Source organism: Phycodurus eques, chromosome 1 (genome assembly GCF_024500275.1).
Source record: "Phycodurus eques isolate BA_2022a chromosome 1, UOR_Pequ_1.1, whole genome shotgun sequence".
NCBI lineage: Eukaryota > Metazoa > Chordata > Actinopteri > Syngnathiformes > Syngnathidae > Phycodurus > Phycodurus eques.
In genome coordinates, this window is record NC_084525.1 from 11,508,347 (window position 1) to 11,526,349 (window position 18,003).

At 39.6% G+C, this 18,003-nt stretch overlaps 2 protein-coding genes and 1 long non-coding RNA gene across 15 annotated transcripts in view; 1 reads left to right on the forward strand and 2 right to left on the reverse strand.

Annotated features, from left to right (window-relative positions):
• Positions 1 to 640: 640 nt before the first annotated feature.
• On the forward strand, positions 641 to 5,721 carry LOC133402978 (uncharacterized). 2 transcript variants are annotated; one of them, XR_009768601.1, is made up of 4 exons: positions 641 to 701; positions 4,323 to 4,497; positions 4,568 to 4,725; positions 4,873 to 5,721. It is a non-coding gene; the product is annotated as an uncharacterized LOC133402978 (long non-coding RNA). The 2 variants fall into 2 exon arrangements; XR_009768600.1 differs by having other exon boundaries at positions 661 to 701; positions 4,359 to 4,497.
• Positions 2,603 to 5,227, reverse strand: zgc:113142 (uncharacterized protein LOC503524 homolog). The gene is made up of 4 exons (XM_061677365.1): positions 4,860 to 5,227; positions 4,559 to 4,711; positions 4,362 to 4,495; positions 2,603 to 3,699 (listed from the first exon to the last, which is right to left on the reverse strand). The coding sequence occupies exons 1-4, from the start codon at positions 5,212 to 5,214 to the stop codon at positions 3,334 to 3,336; spliced, it is 1,008 nt and encodes a 335-aa protein (XP_061533349.1). The 5' UTR covers positions 5,215 to 5,227; the 3' UTR covers positions 2,603 to 3,333.
• Positions 5,722 to 6,293: 572 nt separating the features above from the next.
• Positions 6,294 to 18,003, reverse strand: part of LOC133402914 (inositol polyphosphate-4-phosphatase type I A-like) — a 68,510-nt gene continuing 56,800 nt past the window's right edge. For 7 of the 12 annotated variants that reach the window (XM_061677239.1, XM_061677311.1, XM_061677249.1 and 4 more), the window contains 2 exons: positions 9,679 to 16,839; positions 9,521 to 9,591 (listed from right to left, as the gene is read on the reverse strand). In XM_061677239.1, coding sequence (XP_061533223.1) covers positions 16,659 to 16,839 — 181 coding nt within the window. In that variant the 3' untranslated portion in view covers positions 9,521 to 9,591; positions 9,679 to 16,658. Of the gene's footprint in view, positions 6,365 to 8,854; positions 9,592 to 9,678; positions 16,840 to 18,003 lie in introns of those variants that run through there. The other 5 variants (XM_061677319.1, XM_061677301.1, XM_061677268.1 and 2 more) reach the window with 3 other exon arrangements.

The window sequence follows — 18,003 nt, forward strand, 5'->3', positions numbered from 1 at the left end:
TTATTGTGCCACAGTGTCGTTGGTTCTCGAGCATTCTCTATTCGGGCTTGAGGACTGGAGTGCCCTACCTGCCTAAATTAGAACAGCTTTCTGTGAAGAAATTTTCAAATCTCGACTTACTTATTTTTACACTTTAGCATTTATTTCAACCAAACCTAGTATGCAAATTGCCTTGACATCTGGACAATAGTTAGTTAAGGTGGACCGCTTCCCTGGTGGCATTACTGTGGAGGATTTTGTATCAACCCACTGGGTCAGATTTTGAGGAAGAACCACTTTGCCCGATGTGTCTATCTGCTGGCGTCATCTCATTGACTCTAAAGCTGTTTTAACTAACATTTTACTGCACTATACTGTATTATATGATGAATGTTGCCCACTCGGCATCCATTGCAGCCTGCTCATCCTGGAAGGGGGATTCCTCCATCCGTGGTCCCTTCTTAAGGTTTCTTCTTTTTCCCCCAAATGGGTTTAGTACAGGGGAAATCACCAATCTTTTTCAACTGTAGGCCTGTGAAGCCCTTTTGAGACTCTTTTGTGATTAAGGGCTACTGGAGAACGGGGCAATATGAGTCATTGTGTAATGTGGGTAACCCCCTGTATCTCGCCAACATAACACGTTTGTGGCCATGCGACTACAATCTTTTCACGCCCCTTTCATTTCACCTTAGCCATGAAGAAGAGGACCTCATGGTGCTGTGGTATGTATGTTTTTTTCCCCACAAAAATATATATAAATATTTTTTTAACTTGTGAACTTTAACTTGTGAAAGAAAGCTTTCTTGCTTTCAACTCAATCAATTGCTGTATCAAAGCTAATTAATTCTGGTAGAAAAACTACATTACCACACTAACTAACCACGCTATATAAAAAGACGCTTTTTCTTCTCACTGTCTTGACATGAAAGTAGACCAAACCTTTAATGTTTTAGGTCAATTAGATTACAAAAATGTTTATTAAATTGGAAAAACCCAGATGATGATGATGAGGTAATGTCTTTAGAAGCTTCTGATTGACAACATTTGGTTTAATTAGAAACACACCAGTGGATGTATTTGAAGGCACACCTGAAACACATTGTTCTTTGTCTAACATAATGGGAAAAGTCACCTTCCAATAAGGCAATGACCCTAAGCACACAGCTAAAATAACGAAGGAGTGGCTTCAGAACAACTCCGGGACTGTTCTTGAATGGCCCAGCCAGAGCCCTGACTTCAACCCAATTAAGCATCTCTGGAGAGACCTGACAATGACTGTCCACCACCGTTCCCCATCCAACCAGACAGAACTGGAGAGGATCTGCAAGGAGGAATGGCAGAAGATCCCCAAATCCAGGTGTGAAAAACTTGTTGCATCATGGGCTGACATGGGCTGAAAAGCCACTCTGTCAGGAAGAAGCCATTACTCTAAAAGAAACATAAAAAGACCGATTACGGTTTGCAAATGCACACAGGGACAAAGACCTTAATTTTTGGAGACATGTCCTGTGGTCTGACAAAACTTTAACTGTTTGGCCATAATACACCACCCCTCGCCCAGAGTAAGCTGGGATAGGCTTCAGATTTTGGTAATCTTAATTGACCTAAAACAAGAAAAAGTTTAGTCTGATTTCATGTCAGACAGTGAGAAAAATAGCATATGTGACTTTATCTTCTGATTTAAACTTCACATGTTGATGAATGATGAAGTTTTAATGTGGAAAAAGTCATTTTACCCCAGGCTGGTTTACTTTACTATTGTGCCATGTACATCATCGGTAGAAGTTCATGCTCAATGTTTATCTAATAACATGAAACAAAACATCAACAAGAAATGACATAAAATACATCATACTCACCATAGATGCTGATTATTAAATGTATTCATGTGCACAGATTGCAACAGATGTGGTTTACTAGTCGAAGTTGACTTAAGTTTTGCTTTGACCTAATGAACTAATGAGCTGAACTAATCAGCGAATGGAAAAAGGCTGACGTGATCAAGGGCTACTTCTCTGGCCTGGTGTGGACGACTTTGAAATGTGATTGGACAAAAAAAAAAAAAAAGTTACATTTACAGTATGTACTCCAAGTGGTACAGCCAAGAGAAATGCTACAAAATGAAGAGAATAGGATGTTAGGAATAATGCATTTATAGAATTTCACAGAACAAATAATTAATTTGTAAATGTTGGTCAGCGCAGAGAAGGCCTTGATGGCCCTAACCTCACACTACTGATCAAATATTAGGTTAAAGATTTAACCAAGCTTTGAAGCTAAACTCACTATTTATTGTGCACAAAGTGCATAGTTGAGGTTGTAGAATGTCTAGCAACTGGAAAGGTTCTGGCTCATCTCCTAAACTTGTACATATTTTCTCCCAGTACAGATTAGAACATCCACCAGTTTCTGTGGCTGTGCTGTTAATCAATCCTCACATTTTGCCACTATTCTTCCTTCAACTTTTTTTTACTTTTGACCTTTAGTCAGGAGAATAAACATCTGAAATGTACTCGGGTAAAGAAAATGATTTTTCTACAAATCTCATACTTTCACACTATACCATGAATGGAGGCTTTATTTTCATACTGACCATGTTAAAAAAAAAAAAAGAGGTCTAAAGGTTCTATCGGCGAAGTGTTCATTATCAGAAAAAGCCAGTCATTTTTCAGAATTTGTTTGGAAAAATCTGTCTCAGTGTTATGGTTACATAAAAAAATGAAAGCTAATCTCAAGGCTCGAACAAGCACTAGCAATTTATTTTTGCTCCCACAGATTACACGCATCACAAGAGCAGGATGTCAAATTGATTTCAGGAAAACACATTCTGATAATAGGTATTCTGAACATAGTGATACATTTTTAATACACAAAAGATGCAGGCCCATCGTAAATGGTTTATCACGTTTATCAGTCACCCCAAGAGAAAAATGTCCATATATTTTTTTTAATAAAAACACATAACATAGCATATACACATCTACAATCAGGATTCTGTGGCATGAGTGATGTTGGAGTGAGGAGGTCATACACAAGAGTGCCCCAAGCAGTTTGCTATCTTGTGCAAGAGAGACAAATGGCCATATGTGAAATTAAGAACATTTGTCTTTGTTGTTTAATGGGCATTTATCTTAGGATTCAAGACTTATTTTTCTTAATTTGTATACTGAAGCACCTTTCTCCAAAGTCTCCGAAATAAATAGTTTCTCTTTTGCACATCTTTTGCTTAATTCTATGTGACATCGTCTTAAAAGAGGTTTTCTACTAAAGCTTTATGACATGGAGATGATTACCGAACAGAACGTCATTTACACATCATTTGAGAGTTAAATAAAAACAATGAAAAGTATTTTCCTACTTCACATACAACATTTCTTTTCTTTTAGCATACATGGAACTAAAAGAAAACACAGAGTCAGTGAGCGCAGTGGGGAGCAAAAGGTAGAGCTGGAAGCACACCCGATCCATGATTGAGACTACCATGTACCTATGTCTTGGGTGAGGGGCTGTAAGGGCATGCAGCATGGCAGTGATGACCTTGTCTGCGTTGCTGAAGCCCATCTTGCATGTTGAGACAAAGTACTCGATGGCCAGCTCAATGTAGGCTTGGTTGAAGATTTGCTTGCGCTCATCATCGAACTTTACCCAAATATCGGACAGGGTCTTCATCTTCACAATGTTGGTGGCTTGGCAAAAGTTCCCTGGCTGAATGATGCTAACCTAAGAGGGGAAACATAGTTGAGGGTTCAAATTTTCTATTTATTCATCTTAAGGATACATTTGTCTTGGAGCAAGGCAGAGCTGCATACATAAACACAAACAAACATACATAAACACCATATATATTATGTATTACATCAGTGCAATAGACATTGTTATCCCTGTCCATTCATATTTCAAATAGGTTGTTCATGTTGATGAATTTAATTGCTTATTTCCGTTAATCTTTGTTTAGCTGTATTTTTTATCTTTGGCCCGATGTTACTTGTTTGCTCATACACAGAGTTCAGTATTCATGCAGGGGATCTAATTGATTATTATTATTATTATTTTTTTTTTTTTAAAGCTTCTTTTACAGCTTCTTGTTCAAATGTTACTTGAGGGGTGGTCAGAGGTGTGGGCATACTCATGATCCGAGATCATATGATTTAACTGTTAGGTTACCAAACAAATTGGCAATCCCATAGCCTAAACTAAACCTTCTCATAGCCCATGTGGGTGTCATTTACCATAAAAGTGATACAAAGAGAAATGTAAAACATTTTAATAACGCTGGTTCTCCACTCACACGCCAACAACAAAAAAACATTTGTGAAGCTATGCCAAATTTTTCTTTCCTCAAGGTCGCATGATTTGTTTGTGGTTTTGGTTTGTCAAAGTACCTTCACACCAAAGCTGGCCATTTCCACCCGTAAGCAGTCGGCAAACGCCTCCAGTCCTCGCTTTGACACGCTGTAACTTCCCATGTTCAGACAGTTGAAGAAAGAGAAGATGCTCGACACGAAAACCATCCGGCCTGTGAGTAATCAAGATGAACAATAGGGTAGCACGATACGACTGTGATTGGTGTGGTCTTTACCTTTTGCAGCACGCACCAAAGGCAGGAAGGCCACAGTCATTCTGATGCAGCCAAAGAGGTTGATGTCCACCATGTGGCGGAAGTCTTCTATTGTGCTCCACTCTATCTCTGCCCAGTCTGAGATGCCGGCGTTGTTAACCACTGCCCACAGGCCTGGAGATAAGCAAGTTAGTTTTTTCTTTTGGTAAAAATAATAAAGATGCAGTGTGGTCTCAGAATTGCTCTTTGATGCTCTCCATTTCAAGAGTCAAAAATTAAATAAAATAACATTTTCGTACATAATCATGTTTTCGCTTCTCACCTTTTTCTGGTAGGTTCTCCTTGACAATCCTCTTTGCCTGCTGCACATCTGCATCACTGGTGACATCCAGTTTGAGGATTTTCAAATTACCGGAGCTCTCTCTGGCCAGGTTCTGGGCATCCATTCCCTGTGGAAACAAACAGCCGGCAAAGACCACAAACCCCTTGCGGTCCAAGCATCGAGCCAGCTCGTATCCAAAGCCGCTGTCACAGCCGGTTATCAGCACGGCGGAGCCATGTCCATCTACTGGAGAACGGCACTGCCGGCGGGATAAAAGTTTACCAAAGGCAAGGAGCAGGATAGCCAAGACAGGCATGATGCAAAGGAGTTGGGAGGTGGATAAAGAGGCGTTCATGTTGGCGAGGCGTCAGTAAATCATTCTCTGTGAAGCATCTGTTGGTGCACCCCATCAGCCAGTTCTTTATACTGGTGAATGTTATAACACAATTTGTTCAGGTTAGCATGTGACTTCTGACACCTCATTGCCTCATATCTGGTATTGCATGTGAAATCAAACAGACATGCCTATACTGTACATCCCTTACAACACAATTCCAATAAATAGAGTTGATCTTATCTCACTCAAATGTTTTCAGTGATGTATGTGTGTATGGTGTAAAAGGTCAAGCAATTCCACTGTTAAATGCTTTAAAACTGCTCGTTCACAGCTCTAGTGTTTTGACAGTGAAAACGTAACAGTTCATGTACAGTGATCCCTAGTTTATGGCGAGAGTTATGTTCCGGACCACCCCCGCAATAGGTGAAAGCCGCAAACTGGTGGCCATGTTTTTATTTTTTTAAATTATTTTTTTAGACATTTTAAAGGTGTATGAATCTCCCCAGTCCCACACTTATTAATCTTTCCCACACTGTTATTAAGCTCTACCATACTCATAAACATTTCCTACACGCTTGATGACTTTTTACAGTATACTCTTAAACATAAATAATACTAACAACAAAGTGAAGATGAGCGGAAAACTGGATGGATGGCTGTAACATTTTATAAGGGTACTCAGCGTTGAAGTTGATGCCAATTCTGAATGCGTTGCACAGCTGGAAAGAGCATTACAGCTGTCACTCAGACATAATTTCCGTTAATTTATTTATGGAGCCGTGGCCCAATGGTTAAGATCATCGCCTGCCACCGTGGGGGACGTAGGTTCAAGACCCCGACTGGACCATCCGCCAACATCCCCTGGACTCACGGCTGTGGTGTCCTTGAGCAAGACACTGATACCCCGAAATGCTCCCCGGGTGCTTCAGCTGCCCCCTGCTCCAGCGTGTTCCACTAACGTGTATGTGTTCACTGTGATGGGTAAAATGCAGAGAACAAATTTCATGTGCATACATGCATGCATGTTCATGACAATAAAAGGTGATTCTTCTTCTCTTCTTATGGCACAAACCTCACTTCCTTCATCAGGTCGAGAAGGTGCATCTTTACTGCTAGTTAGCTGTTACAGGTCCCAGCCTCCTCTGCTGCTAACTGTCAGGTACCTTGGCTGGAACAGAACGTTTGGGCGGGATCGTGGGCTTAAAATAAACTATTGTAACATCTTCCAATGATATAGGCCGCAATGTTAGTCGATTTATCTCACATTTATTGATAAAGTAACGAAACCAAGTTACTGTGAGACGTAACTTATGGCATCAACAAACTCCGCTCCCCCACCCCTTGGTTGCCCTCACGGGCATGCAAAGCGATGCGTTCAAAGACACTCGGAAATCTCTTAAGTAATTTTCATTTGGTTTTATTGTTTTAAGCTAGAAAATGTTTATTTTACCACGGCAATTTAAAAAGTATATAAAGAAATACTGTTATATGGCGAAATTAATATGATTACAAAAATCTGCAATTCACTGAATCCATAATAGGTTACCCGTGATATAGCGAAGGATTACTGTACGTATGATTTTTTGTTTTTGTTGCTATTTATAAGTACATGTTTGAGTAAAATAAATTGTTTCTATAAACTACTGGAAACATTCCTCCCAAATTTCAAATACTGTCATTTTGAGAATTTACTTACAGAAAATGAATGATGTTAAAAAATAAATAAATCTGTTCCAGGACAGTGGTCAACGACCAAATTATTTGGGCTTCCTAATAAATGTAAATTATAAATCAATTCGTTAATTTCAGGGGTCAAACTGTCCTTATCCGAATACCTTGATTAACTATAAAGACAATGTTTTAACCATCATACAAGTGTGTAGAGAAGTTAACCACTAAACCTAATTCAAAATGCAAATAAAATTAACCCTGGTGTATGCGTATTGGAGAGTTAATAATTATGGGAGGTTTGGTGCAAGTTAGTCTCCTTCATTCCTTACACTTCTAGTCAATAACAATGAATTTAAGCTAAAGGTCTGGGAACTGGGTAAATGTTTAAAATGTAGTTTGAACCCATCTAATAATTACTTTATTCTTTGTGCAGGAAGGTTGTTTATGCAATTGAAATTGAACTTATGGAACTACACATATTAAGCAACAAAGAGCTCATTTAGCTTAAATAGCTCCTAGTCAACAAAGTTTTGGTTTTATGTAGAAAAAGTGAACATCTGAGGTAGCTGCTGACCATCAATGGTGCGTTGTTAAGATCCGTGACACATTTACTTTAATGGTTTGTTTTGTTCATGGAATTTGAAACGGGTTACATGACGCTTCTAAGGAGTCACAGCAATTCATAGAATTCAGGGAGGCGTGAGAACAGCTTTAATACTGAAACTATTTTATTTCCCCGTATACCGCCTCAAGTGTAAACTTGCTAAAATATTTTGTTGACAGTTTTTTTTTTTTTTTTTTACTGCATCAGTACTGTATCAGTGTGGAGGACTACTCACCTCAAACTCATTAAGTCAGGATGTAGTGGAAGGATGATTCATTGAAATTTAACAGGCCTACTCATAAGATTGAAACCAACAGTGACATCACATGGGTTTTTTAACTAACAAAAATTTATTTGAGGTGATTTTTTTTCCCTTTAAAACGGAGATTTCATGAAAGAGCACGGTTCATTGGGAAAATGTTATTCATCAGTATTATAATGTGTAAACTGAAGAAATAAACAGGCTCACGTACTACTAACGTATCGCAACCTCAGTCAAAAGCCCTGTTTAACAGACAACAAAAAGTTATAAACCCAGTGCCAGGTAAATACTGTATGTATATTTACAGTGTTTTGAGAAATAAAATATTTTTAATCAGCAATGTGGCTTGGGTCAAACAGCTAGTCTGTTCAAAATCCATCTGCACTTTTATGTGCAACGATCTCTTCTTGCCTACCCACGCAAAAGTCTTGTGGAATTCAGTTGCAGTTTAAAATAAAGGAGCACACCCCATCAGATATGTTAGAATACCTTGATTTTCTTTCAAAATCACTCTTTTCTATGCCAGAAGACAATTCTACAAAATACCCCCACAAGCATGGATTGCAAATGAGATTTGTCAATGTGCGCGCACACACACACACACACACACACACAAATATAATGTTTCTACTAAAATTATTTATGTTGCAAAAATGGGTGGATCCCTATGAAAGTCTGGCCAAGTTACATTATAGATATAAAAAAAAAAGTAATTGTCAACGATTAGCTTAAGTCATAAAAAAGTTGGGAAATTGTTCTTGTGTTTACTGTGAAATGAAAGCTCACTTTTCAAAGGGAATACTCATTTACACAAGAAATTATGAAAAAGGAAAGTTACATAATAATAAACATTTACTGATGTGCCCAGCATAGAGCATGCACTCCCTCATGTGGTCATGAGGATTTTTGCAGATAATGCTGCTTTCTCTCCAAACTTTGGGCTGTTTTAGAACAAGTAGCCGCTTGCTTAGTCGCAACGCCCTAGCTCAACCCCCAGTTCCCATGGTAATGAAAGTCCATTGGGCCAGTATAACAAGGCTGGGGAAGAATGACTAAAACATTTGATAAAACAAGTGATTTCAAATCGAGTCTGACAAGTAAGTAACACTATTTTGACTGAAGAATGTCACAGATCTTTTATTTACACCCAGGGAACTGTTTTAAATTATGAAAAAATAATTCATGTCTTGTTTAAAAACAAATTACAAGAAAAAGAATACTGCACAATAAAATGGACGAATGTAACTTTTTTTTCAAGGGATCTAAGCACATTTAATATGCTTGTACATAAGCTCATGGTGAGCAAAGGAAAACAAAATTTCACCACACTTCCACGAATTTGACATAAGTCTATACGTACATTAACACATTTGACAGCATAACTTTGACAAAATATAAATATTTTAGTCTAAATATTACACACGTCTTTCTGCTTCCTGATTGCAACCACATTCCACTGATTTTTAAGCTGAAGTAGTTTTTGGATATGACGAGGAGTCGGGTACATTATTTAATTATACGTTTTATACACCTCTGCAATCATAGGCACTCAGTTGTGCATATTGTGAAAAAGCAACTACAGTGCAGAACATACCATTATAGTCCAGGAAGGCTTTTATGACGAAGGCAGCAGTGAGTCCCAGCATTGCTGGGAACGTGGCGGATGTAGAATTGTGAACAGTGTGAGGTTTTGATGATTTTTACCCTTAAGGGCGTGGATTCCCATCAGGTTTCCACCTTCCCATAGGTGCCGTCGGGTGGCCGGTAGTGTCTCGGGAAAGCTTTGAGTTGCAGGCAGTTGAAGGCGTACTTTCTAGAGCCCACGTTCTTCACAGTGTTCTCACGTCTACAGCCCTCGCTGATGAAATAAGAAACATATCACAGGTCACGAATAAATCACTTACTCTGTGTGTGCTACAAATAGTCAGAGGACATCAACTATTACCACATTAATAGGAAAAGACAGCCTCTTTTCTTTGTCTTAAGCAAAAAGACTTTCCATCTGATGTTTTGTCTGGGGATCCCAATAGATCTTGCTCTTGTGGAAGAAAAGGAAGGACTTTGGACACAGCAGGATATTATTGCAGCTTTGATTCAAATGAAGGATGTTCGTTTCGGGGAAATGCTGACAGCTCAGTTTAAAGTGCATTTTGTGTAATGAGCAGCATTTCACAGCAAAATTCAACATTTTGACTGTCTGAACTGGAAAAATAAACAGCTGGAATGAATTGATAAGAGCGTCATCTGGTGATTTGACAAGCTCACCATTCACAACTAACAAAATGAGTAGGAAAATATTTATGCATCTGTGAACATGACAACTATCTGATTAGAGAATGAGAACTAATTTCATTCTCAAATGTGGCAAATAACAAAAACATCATATAATGGAGCAATAATACAGTCAGCTTTATTGCATAAGCATCATAATACAGCTATCGATCGTATATACATATGAGCATATACTATGTATATGTTTCAAATATACTGTGTTTCAATTTAAATACAATTCTGGAAAACAGCACAAGCACTTTATAATCAATGATGTTAGTGTTGGATAAATCAACTACATTATTGTTTGTTTGTTAGTCTTTTTAAACAATTTAAGGGCAATCACTCAAGTGTCATAACACCTGTAACAAAAGAGATTATAAATCCTATGCATGAATGCACGCATGCATTTACGCAGACATACACATTGTTTTACTTGATTCCTTTGTATTTTCATGGATTTGACACAAACACCTAAAGTGTCTCTCAGAGGTAGTTCAGAACAACCGAGCAGACAAACAAGGCCCACTCGGGTGCTCAGAAATATTTAATTTGGACATTTCAAATGAACGGAAATACTGTGTATGTAAAGAGCAAGATCTTAACCTTTTAGGATGGAGGCAGCTGACGACAAATAATGTTGACTTCCTTTTGCATAAACATACATTAAATTAATTCATGGGTCAAACTTAAAACAAAAAATAAAACCGAGTAAATTCAGCAGTGGCAGTATGTACACAGAGCACAGTGGAATAGTAAGTAATGCTCCCTCTCACTGTCAGGAAATGTGAGTTAGAATCTCTGTTGGCTAGCAGTATAGAAACTGAATGGATGGATCAGATGGAAGCAGATGCTCAATATCTTAAGAGCAGGTTTTCAGGCCACCTATTGGAGGAAGAACACCCTACTGCAACCAAAAGTGCAACTAAATTGCCAAGTTGAACTATTTTCACTTTGAACCTTTGATTTACTTAACTTTTTATTGGTGGAGGTCAGTGTTGGGAAAGTTTGTTTTCTATGCGAACTAGTTAAAAGTTCAGTGCGCCGTTCCAAAAAAGAACTAGTTCAATTCATACAGCAATGCAACATTTTGAACTAAATTCAGCATTTAAAAAAATGAACGAGTTCAGTTCTTTCTCCCTCAGATGCTGATGGAGCGGCACATTGGACGACTGGTTAGCACATCTGCCTCACAGTTCTGAGGACTGGGGTTCAAATCCCAACCCCGCCTGTGTGGAGTTTGCATGTTCTCCCCGTGCCTGCGTGGGTTTTCTCCGGGTACTCCGGTTTCCTGCCACATCCCAAAAACATGCATGGTAGGTTGATTGAAGACTAAATTGCCCGTAGGTGTGAATGTGTGTGCAAATGGTTGTTTATACTGTGGGTACGGAAAGTATTCAGACCCCCTTAAATTGTTCAGTTTGTTCATTGTTTGTTTTATTGCAGTCGAATCATTTGTTCATTTCCCCCCTCACATTAATCTACACACAGCACCCCATATTGACAGAAAAAAAAAGAAAAAATAAATTTTTGCAGATTTATTAAAAAAGAAAAACTGAAATATCACACAGCAATAAGTATTCAGACCCTTTGCTCAGTATTTAGTAGAAGCACCCTTTTGAGCTAATACAGCCATGAGTCTTTTTGGGAATGATGCAACAAGTTTTTCACACCTGGATTTGGGAATCCTCTGCCATTCCTCCTCGCAGATCCTCTCCACTTCTGTTAGGTTGGATGGTGAACCTTGGTGGACAGCCATTTTCAGGTCTTTCCAGAGATGCTCTATTGGGTTTAAATCAGGGCTCTGGCTGGGCCATTCAAGAACAGTCACAGTTTTTCTGAAGCCACTCCTTCATTATTTTAGCTGTGTGCTTAGGGTCATTGTCTTATTGGAAGGTGAACATTCGGCCCAGTCTGAAGTTCTGAGCATTCTGGAGAAGGTTTTTGTCCAGGATATCCCTGTACTTGGCTGCATTCATCTTTCCTTCGATTGCAACCAGCTGTCCTGTCCCTGCAGCTGAAAAACACCCCCACAGCATGATGCTGCCACCACCATGCTTCACTGTTGGGACTGTATTGGACAGGTGATGAGCAGTACCTGGTTTTCTCCACACATACCGCATAGAATTAAGGCCAACATTTTCTATCTTGGTCTCATCAGAGCAGATAATCTTATTTCTCACTATCTTGGAGTCCTTCAGGTGTTTTTTTTTTGCAAACACCATGCGGGCTTTCATGTATCTTGCACTGAGGAGAGGCTTCCGTCTGTGCACTCTGCCATAAAGCCTCGACTGGTGGAGGGCTGCAGTGATGGTTGACTTTCTCCCATCTTCCGACTGCATCTCTGGAGCTCAGCCACAGTGATCTCTGGGTTCTTCTTTACCTCTCTCATTAAGGCTCTTCTCCCCCGATTGCTCAGTTTGGCCGGACGGCTAGCTCTAGGAAGGGTTCTGGTCATCCCAAACGTCTTCCATTTAAGGATTATGGAGGCCACTGTGCTCTCAGGAACCTTAAGTGCAGCAGAATTTTCTTTATAACCTTGGCCAAATCTGTGCCTTGCCACAATTCTGTCTCTGAGCTCTTCAGGCAGTTCCTTTGACCTCATGATTCTCATTTGCTCTGACATGCACTGTGAGTTGTAAGATCTTATATAGACAGGTGTGTGGCTTTCCTAATCAAGTCCAATCAGTATAATCAAACACAGCTTGACCCCAATGAAGGTGTAGAACCAGCTCAAGGATGAGCAGAAAAAAATGGACAGGACCAGAGTTAAATATGAGAGTCACAGCAAAGGGTCTGAATACTGGCTGGAATACTGAAAATATCACAATACTGTGTGATATTTCAGTTTTTCTTTTTTAATAAATCTGCAAAAGTTTTTTTCTGTCAATATGGGGTGCTCTGTGTACATTAAATTATTTTAGCAAATGGCTGCAATATAACAAAGAGTGAAACATTTAAGGGGGTCTGAATACTTTCCGTACCCACTGTATGTGCCCTGCGATTGAATGGCGACCAGTTCAGGGTGTATCCCACCTCTCGCCCGAAGATAGCTGGGATAGGCTCCAGCACGCCCGTGACACTAGTGAGGATAAGCGGTACATAAAATGGATGGATGGATGTTGCTGATGGGCTATTCCCTTAAAATACTGGCATTTCATTTCCCCATTGTTACCACCCATTCATTCCACACTAGTAGCCAGCTGCAGCTTTCACCCCACAATCGCAAAAACATGAGGAAAATCGTGTTGCTTGAATGGTCTTTTTTTAAAATGAGGAATTCAAACAAAAACAGGACTTTTGTCTTTAATGTGCAAACAAAAGCACGCAACACAATATGACATGAGCAAAATAACTGCATTCCTTGCCGCTCTGGCTGACTATATTAAAGAATAACTAAAGAATCTGATACAAATAATTTTCCTAATAGGCCGAATAATTTTTTCCAATTATGTACTGCATTAAAAAAGAACCACTGAAGAACACATTCACTCCCATTTATGCAGTGTCCCTGAACGCACCTCATGTTCTCACGCAGCTGTAAAGTGCCTGTCATGAATGGCGGCCTACACTGCACTGAATCGGTTGCCAAATACAATGTTTATCCACTGACATATAAAGGCTCGTATATAGTGTGTTCAGACGGGTTTTCCTGGAAGTCCGTAACAAAACCTTGCACTCTTGAATGAAAATGAACGTTCGTTCGAAAACCGTTCTTTGACGCCAGAATGACCACGTTCTCAATTACGTTCATAAGGTAGAAATGAACTAAGTTCAGCTCAGTTGTGCCCAAAATATGAACTGGCTCATGAACTTTTGTTCATTGAACTCAATCACGTACAACACCGGTGAAGGTGTCAGGTGCCCGTAAAAATATTTTTTCCTTTTGGCTTGTCCCATTTGGGGTCGCCACGGCGTGCCATCCTTTTCTATGTACGCCTATCTTCTGCAGCCTTCTCTCTAACACCAACTGTTCTCTTTCCTCACTACATCTATCAACCTTCTCTTAAACTCTCTTGCCTGGCAGCTCCATCCTCATCATCCTTCTACCAGTATAGATCTATCTATACAGGGTGTTTCAAAAGTTACTCATGGGTTTTTATTTTGTATTGAATATTTAATTGAAACATAAAGTGGATGAAATTCACAGGATAAAACCTAAATTAACTGAATATTTGTGGTACCATCTTTGATTTGGAATGTTCACCCGTAAGTCAGTGGTACACTTCGACGTATGCACCACCTTTTTCGTAGCAATCAAGCCACTGTTTCTGACCAACATCTGACAACATTTCGGGAGTCACTGAAGCACATGCGTTTCTGATGCATTCTTCTCCTTTCCAGCGCATGCTTCCACCTTTCTAAATATTCCTCCACCTGCTCCCTGGTTTCACTGCAGACCACAATGTAATCTGCGAACATCATGGTCCATGGGAATTCCAGTCTAACTTCATCTGTCAGTCTGTCCATCACAATTTCAAAGAGGAAGAGGCTCAGAGCTGATCCCTGATGCAGTCACACCTACAGCACAACGCACCACTGTTATGGCGCCCTCGTACGTCCTGCACTATACTAATAAACCTCTCTGCCACTCTAGACTTTCTCATGCAGCACCACAATTTCTCCCTCTCTCTAGCTCTACAAAGACAGAATGCAACTCGTTCTGACCCTCTCTGTAATTCTCCGTCAACACCCTAAAGGCAAATAATGTATCTGTGGTACACTTCCCAAGCATGAAAGCATACTGTTGCTCACAAATACTCACTTTTGTCCTGAGTCGAGCCTCCGCGACTCTTTCCCTTAACTTCATTGTGTGGCTCATCAACTTTATTTCGATATAGTTTCCACAACTATGCAGATCACCCAGCATTCCACCAATAAATGAGGGTATTGTTTTAAAATAGTATCTACCGGGCTAATACTGCATTCTATACGTCCTGTGAAATTTAAACTTTAAACTACATTATTCACAAAAGGAGTATGATAGACAAACACAGAGAAAGTTCTAGAAATTAGGCAGAATGGGCAAAACTAATGACCTGTATACCTAACCAATCTCCACATAATGTAAGATTATCTTTAATACTGCACACGGAACCCATGTACAACATATGGAAAGTGTCCACGCTATATTTGAGAGACCGTTAACATCCTAACAACAGAGTTCAAATTTTGAACGTACGTAAGAGTATATCTAATTAAACAGATCCAAGGTAATTACAGTTACAGTACTTATTTTATTGAGGGGGAAAAGGGATGCTTCTTCAACAGATGATCGATTCCACTACTCTGCCAGGAAACATTATCTATCTGCTTGCTGGCTACTGTCGAGGTTCCCTTGAGCTTCGAGGATCCTCCCGACCACACCAGCTCAAGTCGTGCAGCACTCTTTGCGCACTTTTATTCTGAATCCCTCCTTGCATGCCTGCATGTGTGTGATCTGGCTCTTGTGTGGTGTCCAACAACAACAACAGAAAATAGTGTACAGTTGAATTTCCTCTTGATGGAAATCTTTCGGCATAATAAATTAAAAAAATCTAATTGACAAAATTCAAATTATTAAAGATTTCCAATTATAAGACACAGACATTGAAGCAGACAAGATTACTCAAGTTTGTTCTATGCACAACTATGCATCATCAATACGGTATATTTTGTGACGGCACAGTGGTTACCACATCTGCTTAAAAGCTAAACCTTCTAGCTTGGGGTGGGATGTGGGTTCAAATCTCCACTTGGAGTTTTTCCTGTGTTTAGTCTGTTTGTTAGCCTTCTTCCCAAAGTCCAAACCCTGCATGTTAGGTTCATTAAAGACTAAATTGTAAAAAGGTGTGATTTTAAAAGTTTGTCTGTTTCACTGTGTCAGTCCTGTGACTGACAGGTGATTTGTCCAGGTTTTACTCTGCTAACGCCCCAGATCAGATGGGATAAGCATCTGTTTCGCTGTGCTCTTGGGTTTGTAGGTGGCATACATACACCATGGTCATGTAATTTAGTTCTCTCTACATATTGTTAGAGTGAATTCTTAAGTAAAAATAATTTAAGGTGCAGTTATTTAGAACAACAAACAATTGCAGGAAAATGTAGTTTCATAAAATATATCTACCCACATCTGGCATCAACGTAAACCTCATCTTGCATGGAGGTTATGAGCAAAAGCGCATGAGGACAAGACAAGTAGCTATTTAAATGCCTAAATATGAATTTTGTGCAAACATATTACTTTCAATGTGAGTTACTTGCCAGTTTTGGGCAGTCTTCCAACAAGCCATACGCAGAAATTCTGTGATCCACAACAATCCATTAAGGTCACTTGACATCATTTCCTGCATGCTGGCAATATCCAAAGTGCTTTACAAAACCACAGTGGACCCACAAAACAATTGTGAGCACGACCACGGGTAACTCACAGAAAATGACCACACTCTGACAGTAAATAACTACTGTATATTATTTATACTAAGATCTGTCCAGTAAATTTGACAGGAAACAGGATAAAGTTTCTGTAGATGAGGCATCAGTCGAACATGCAGCAGAGTTAGCACAGGACAATGGCACAGATCCTGAACCACATCAACCCACCCTTATGCTGAATATTATTTTCAATTACAAAGAATTGGGCCAGGCGCTACTGAACTAACGATTTTCAGCCACTCAGCTGCAGCGGAGTCTTGCCAAGATAAAAGTCATGCTGAGGAAGATCCAAACCACCAGGAGGTTGGGACTGAGGGCCAGCAGGGGCAGCGAGTACAGGAGGCTGGGGTCCATGCGGAAGTCACGCACCGGCAGTAAACCGCTCAGGTTCTTCTGGATCACACCCTCCCTTGTCCCAATGCTGAGATGTTGGGGGCAGGAGTGGTAAGGACCAATGAATCATGAAAAGGTGTGGGAGGGGTGAGGAAAGAAGCGGGAGGTGTGGTATGGGAGGTGCAAGAAGTGAACGGGAGGAGAGGACACAAAAATAAACATACACCATGTACATACAGGGAGGGGATGCAATGACAAACAACAATGCAAGAAAAATAACAAGAATGTCCATAACGTATCTCAAAAAATGGGTCACACAATAGTTAAACATATAGGAAACAGGAAGTGGGAAAGGAAGAGAGAGAAAATAAGAGAAAATTCAGAAAGATGAATCTTAGTAAATGTAAATATATTGTACTGGTGAGATTTTCTATGTTTATATACCCCAAAAATGTGACGAGAGTGTGAGAGGCTCAAGCCCAAATTTTTTTTATGCTGGGCATCTGATGAGCCAATGTGAAGTAGGGTTGAAGTAAAGGAGAGGGGTGTGAACAAAACAGAGGTGTCGAATACAAAATCAAGATACACAGATTTCCAGCTAGAACACAACATCCTCCTTTTTAGTGATACCAAAGTACAGTGAACCCCTGCTATTATTATTATAGTGAAAATCCGTAACTAAATCATGGTCCCCCTAAAAGGAGTTTGTAATTTCCAGAGGTGCCACAAGATGACGGCAAAGCAGTTAATTCAGAGAGTGGTATGCCATTTGCATTGATTGATTTACTATGGTCTGTTACAACACAATGATCAAAGCATCAACACCATGTATCTAGCATGTACACGATCATGAACCCATGTTACATAAATAACTAGTCAGTAGTCAGTTTCAACAGAAACAAACCACCTTCACACTTTACACAAATCATTAAACTCACCTTTTGGTATTTACACACAATAATACATGTTGGCAAAGTAGATTAAACCGGGAATTAGTAGCTGCATCACGAGAGAAGCAAAAACATACTTTCATTTTCACTGACTGGGCACAAGGTACATTCAAGGATCACCAACAAAAAAGGCCATCTCAAAACTAGATGAAAAAACAATGAATGAATCCTAACAACAACACCAAAATTCCATAAAATGGTACCAATGTAATCTTTTTTTTGCTTTGGGGGTCTGGGGGGGTCCAAGAGCCCCCCCCAGAGAATGTTTTTGATTTTAACATAAATGAAGCAATCTGGTGGAC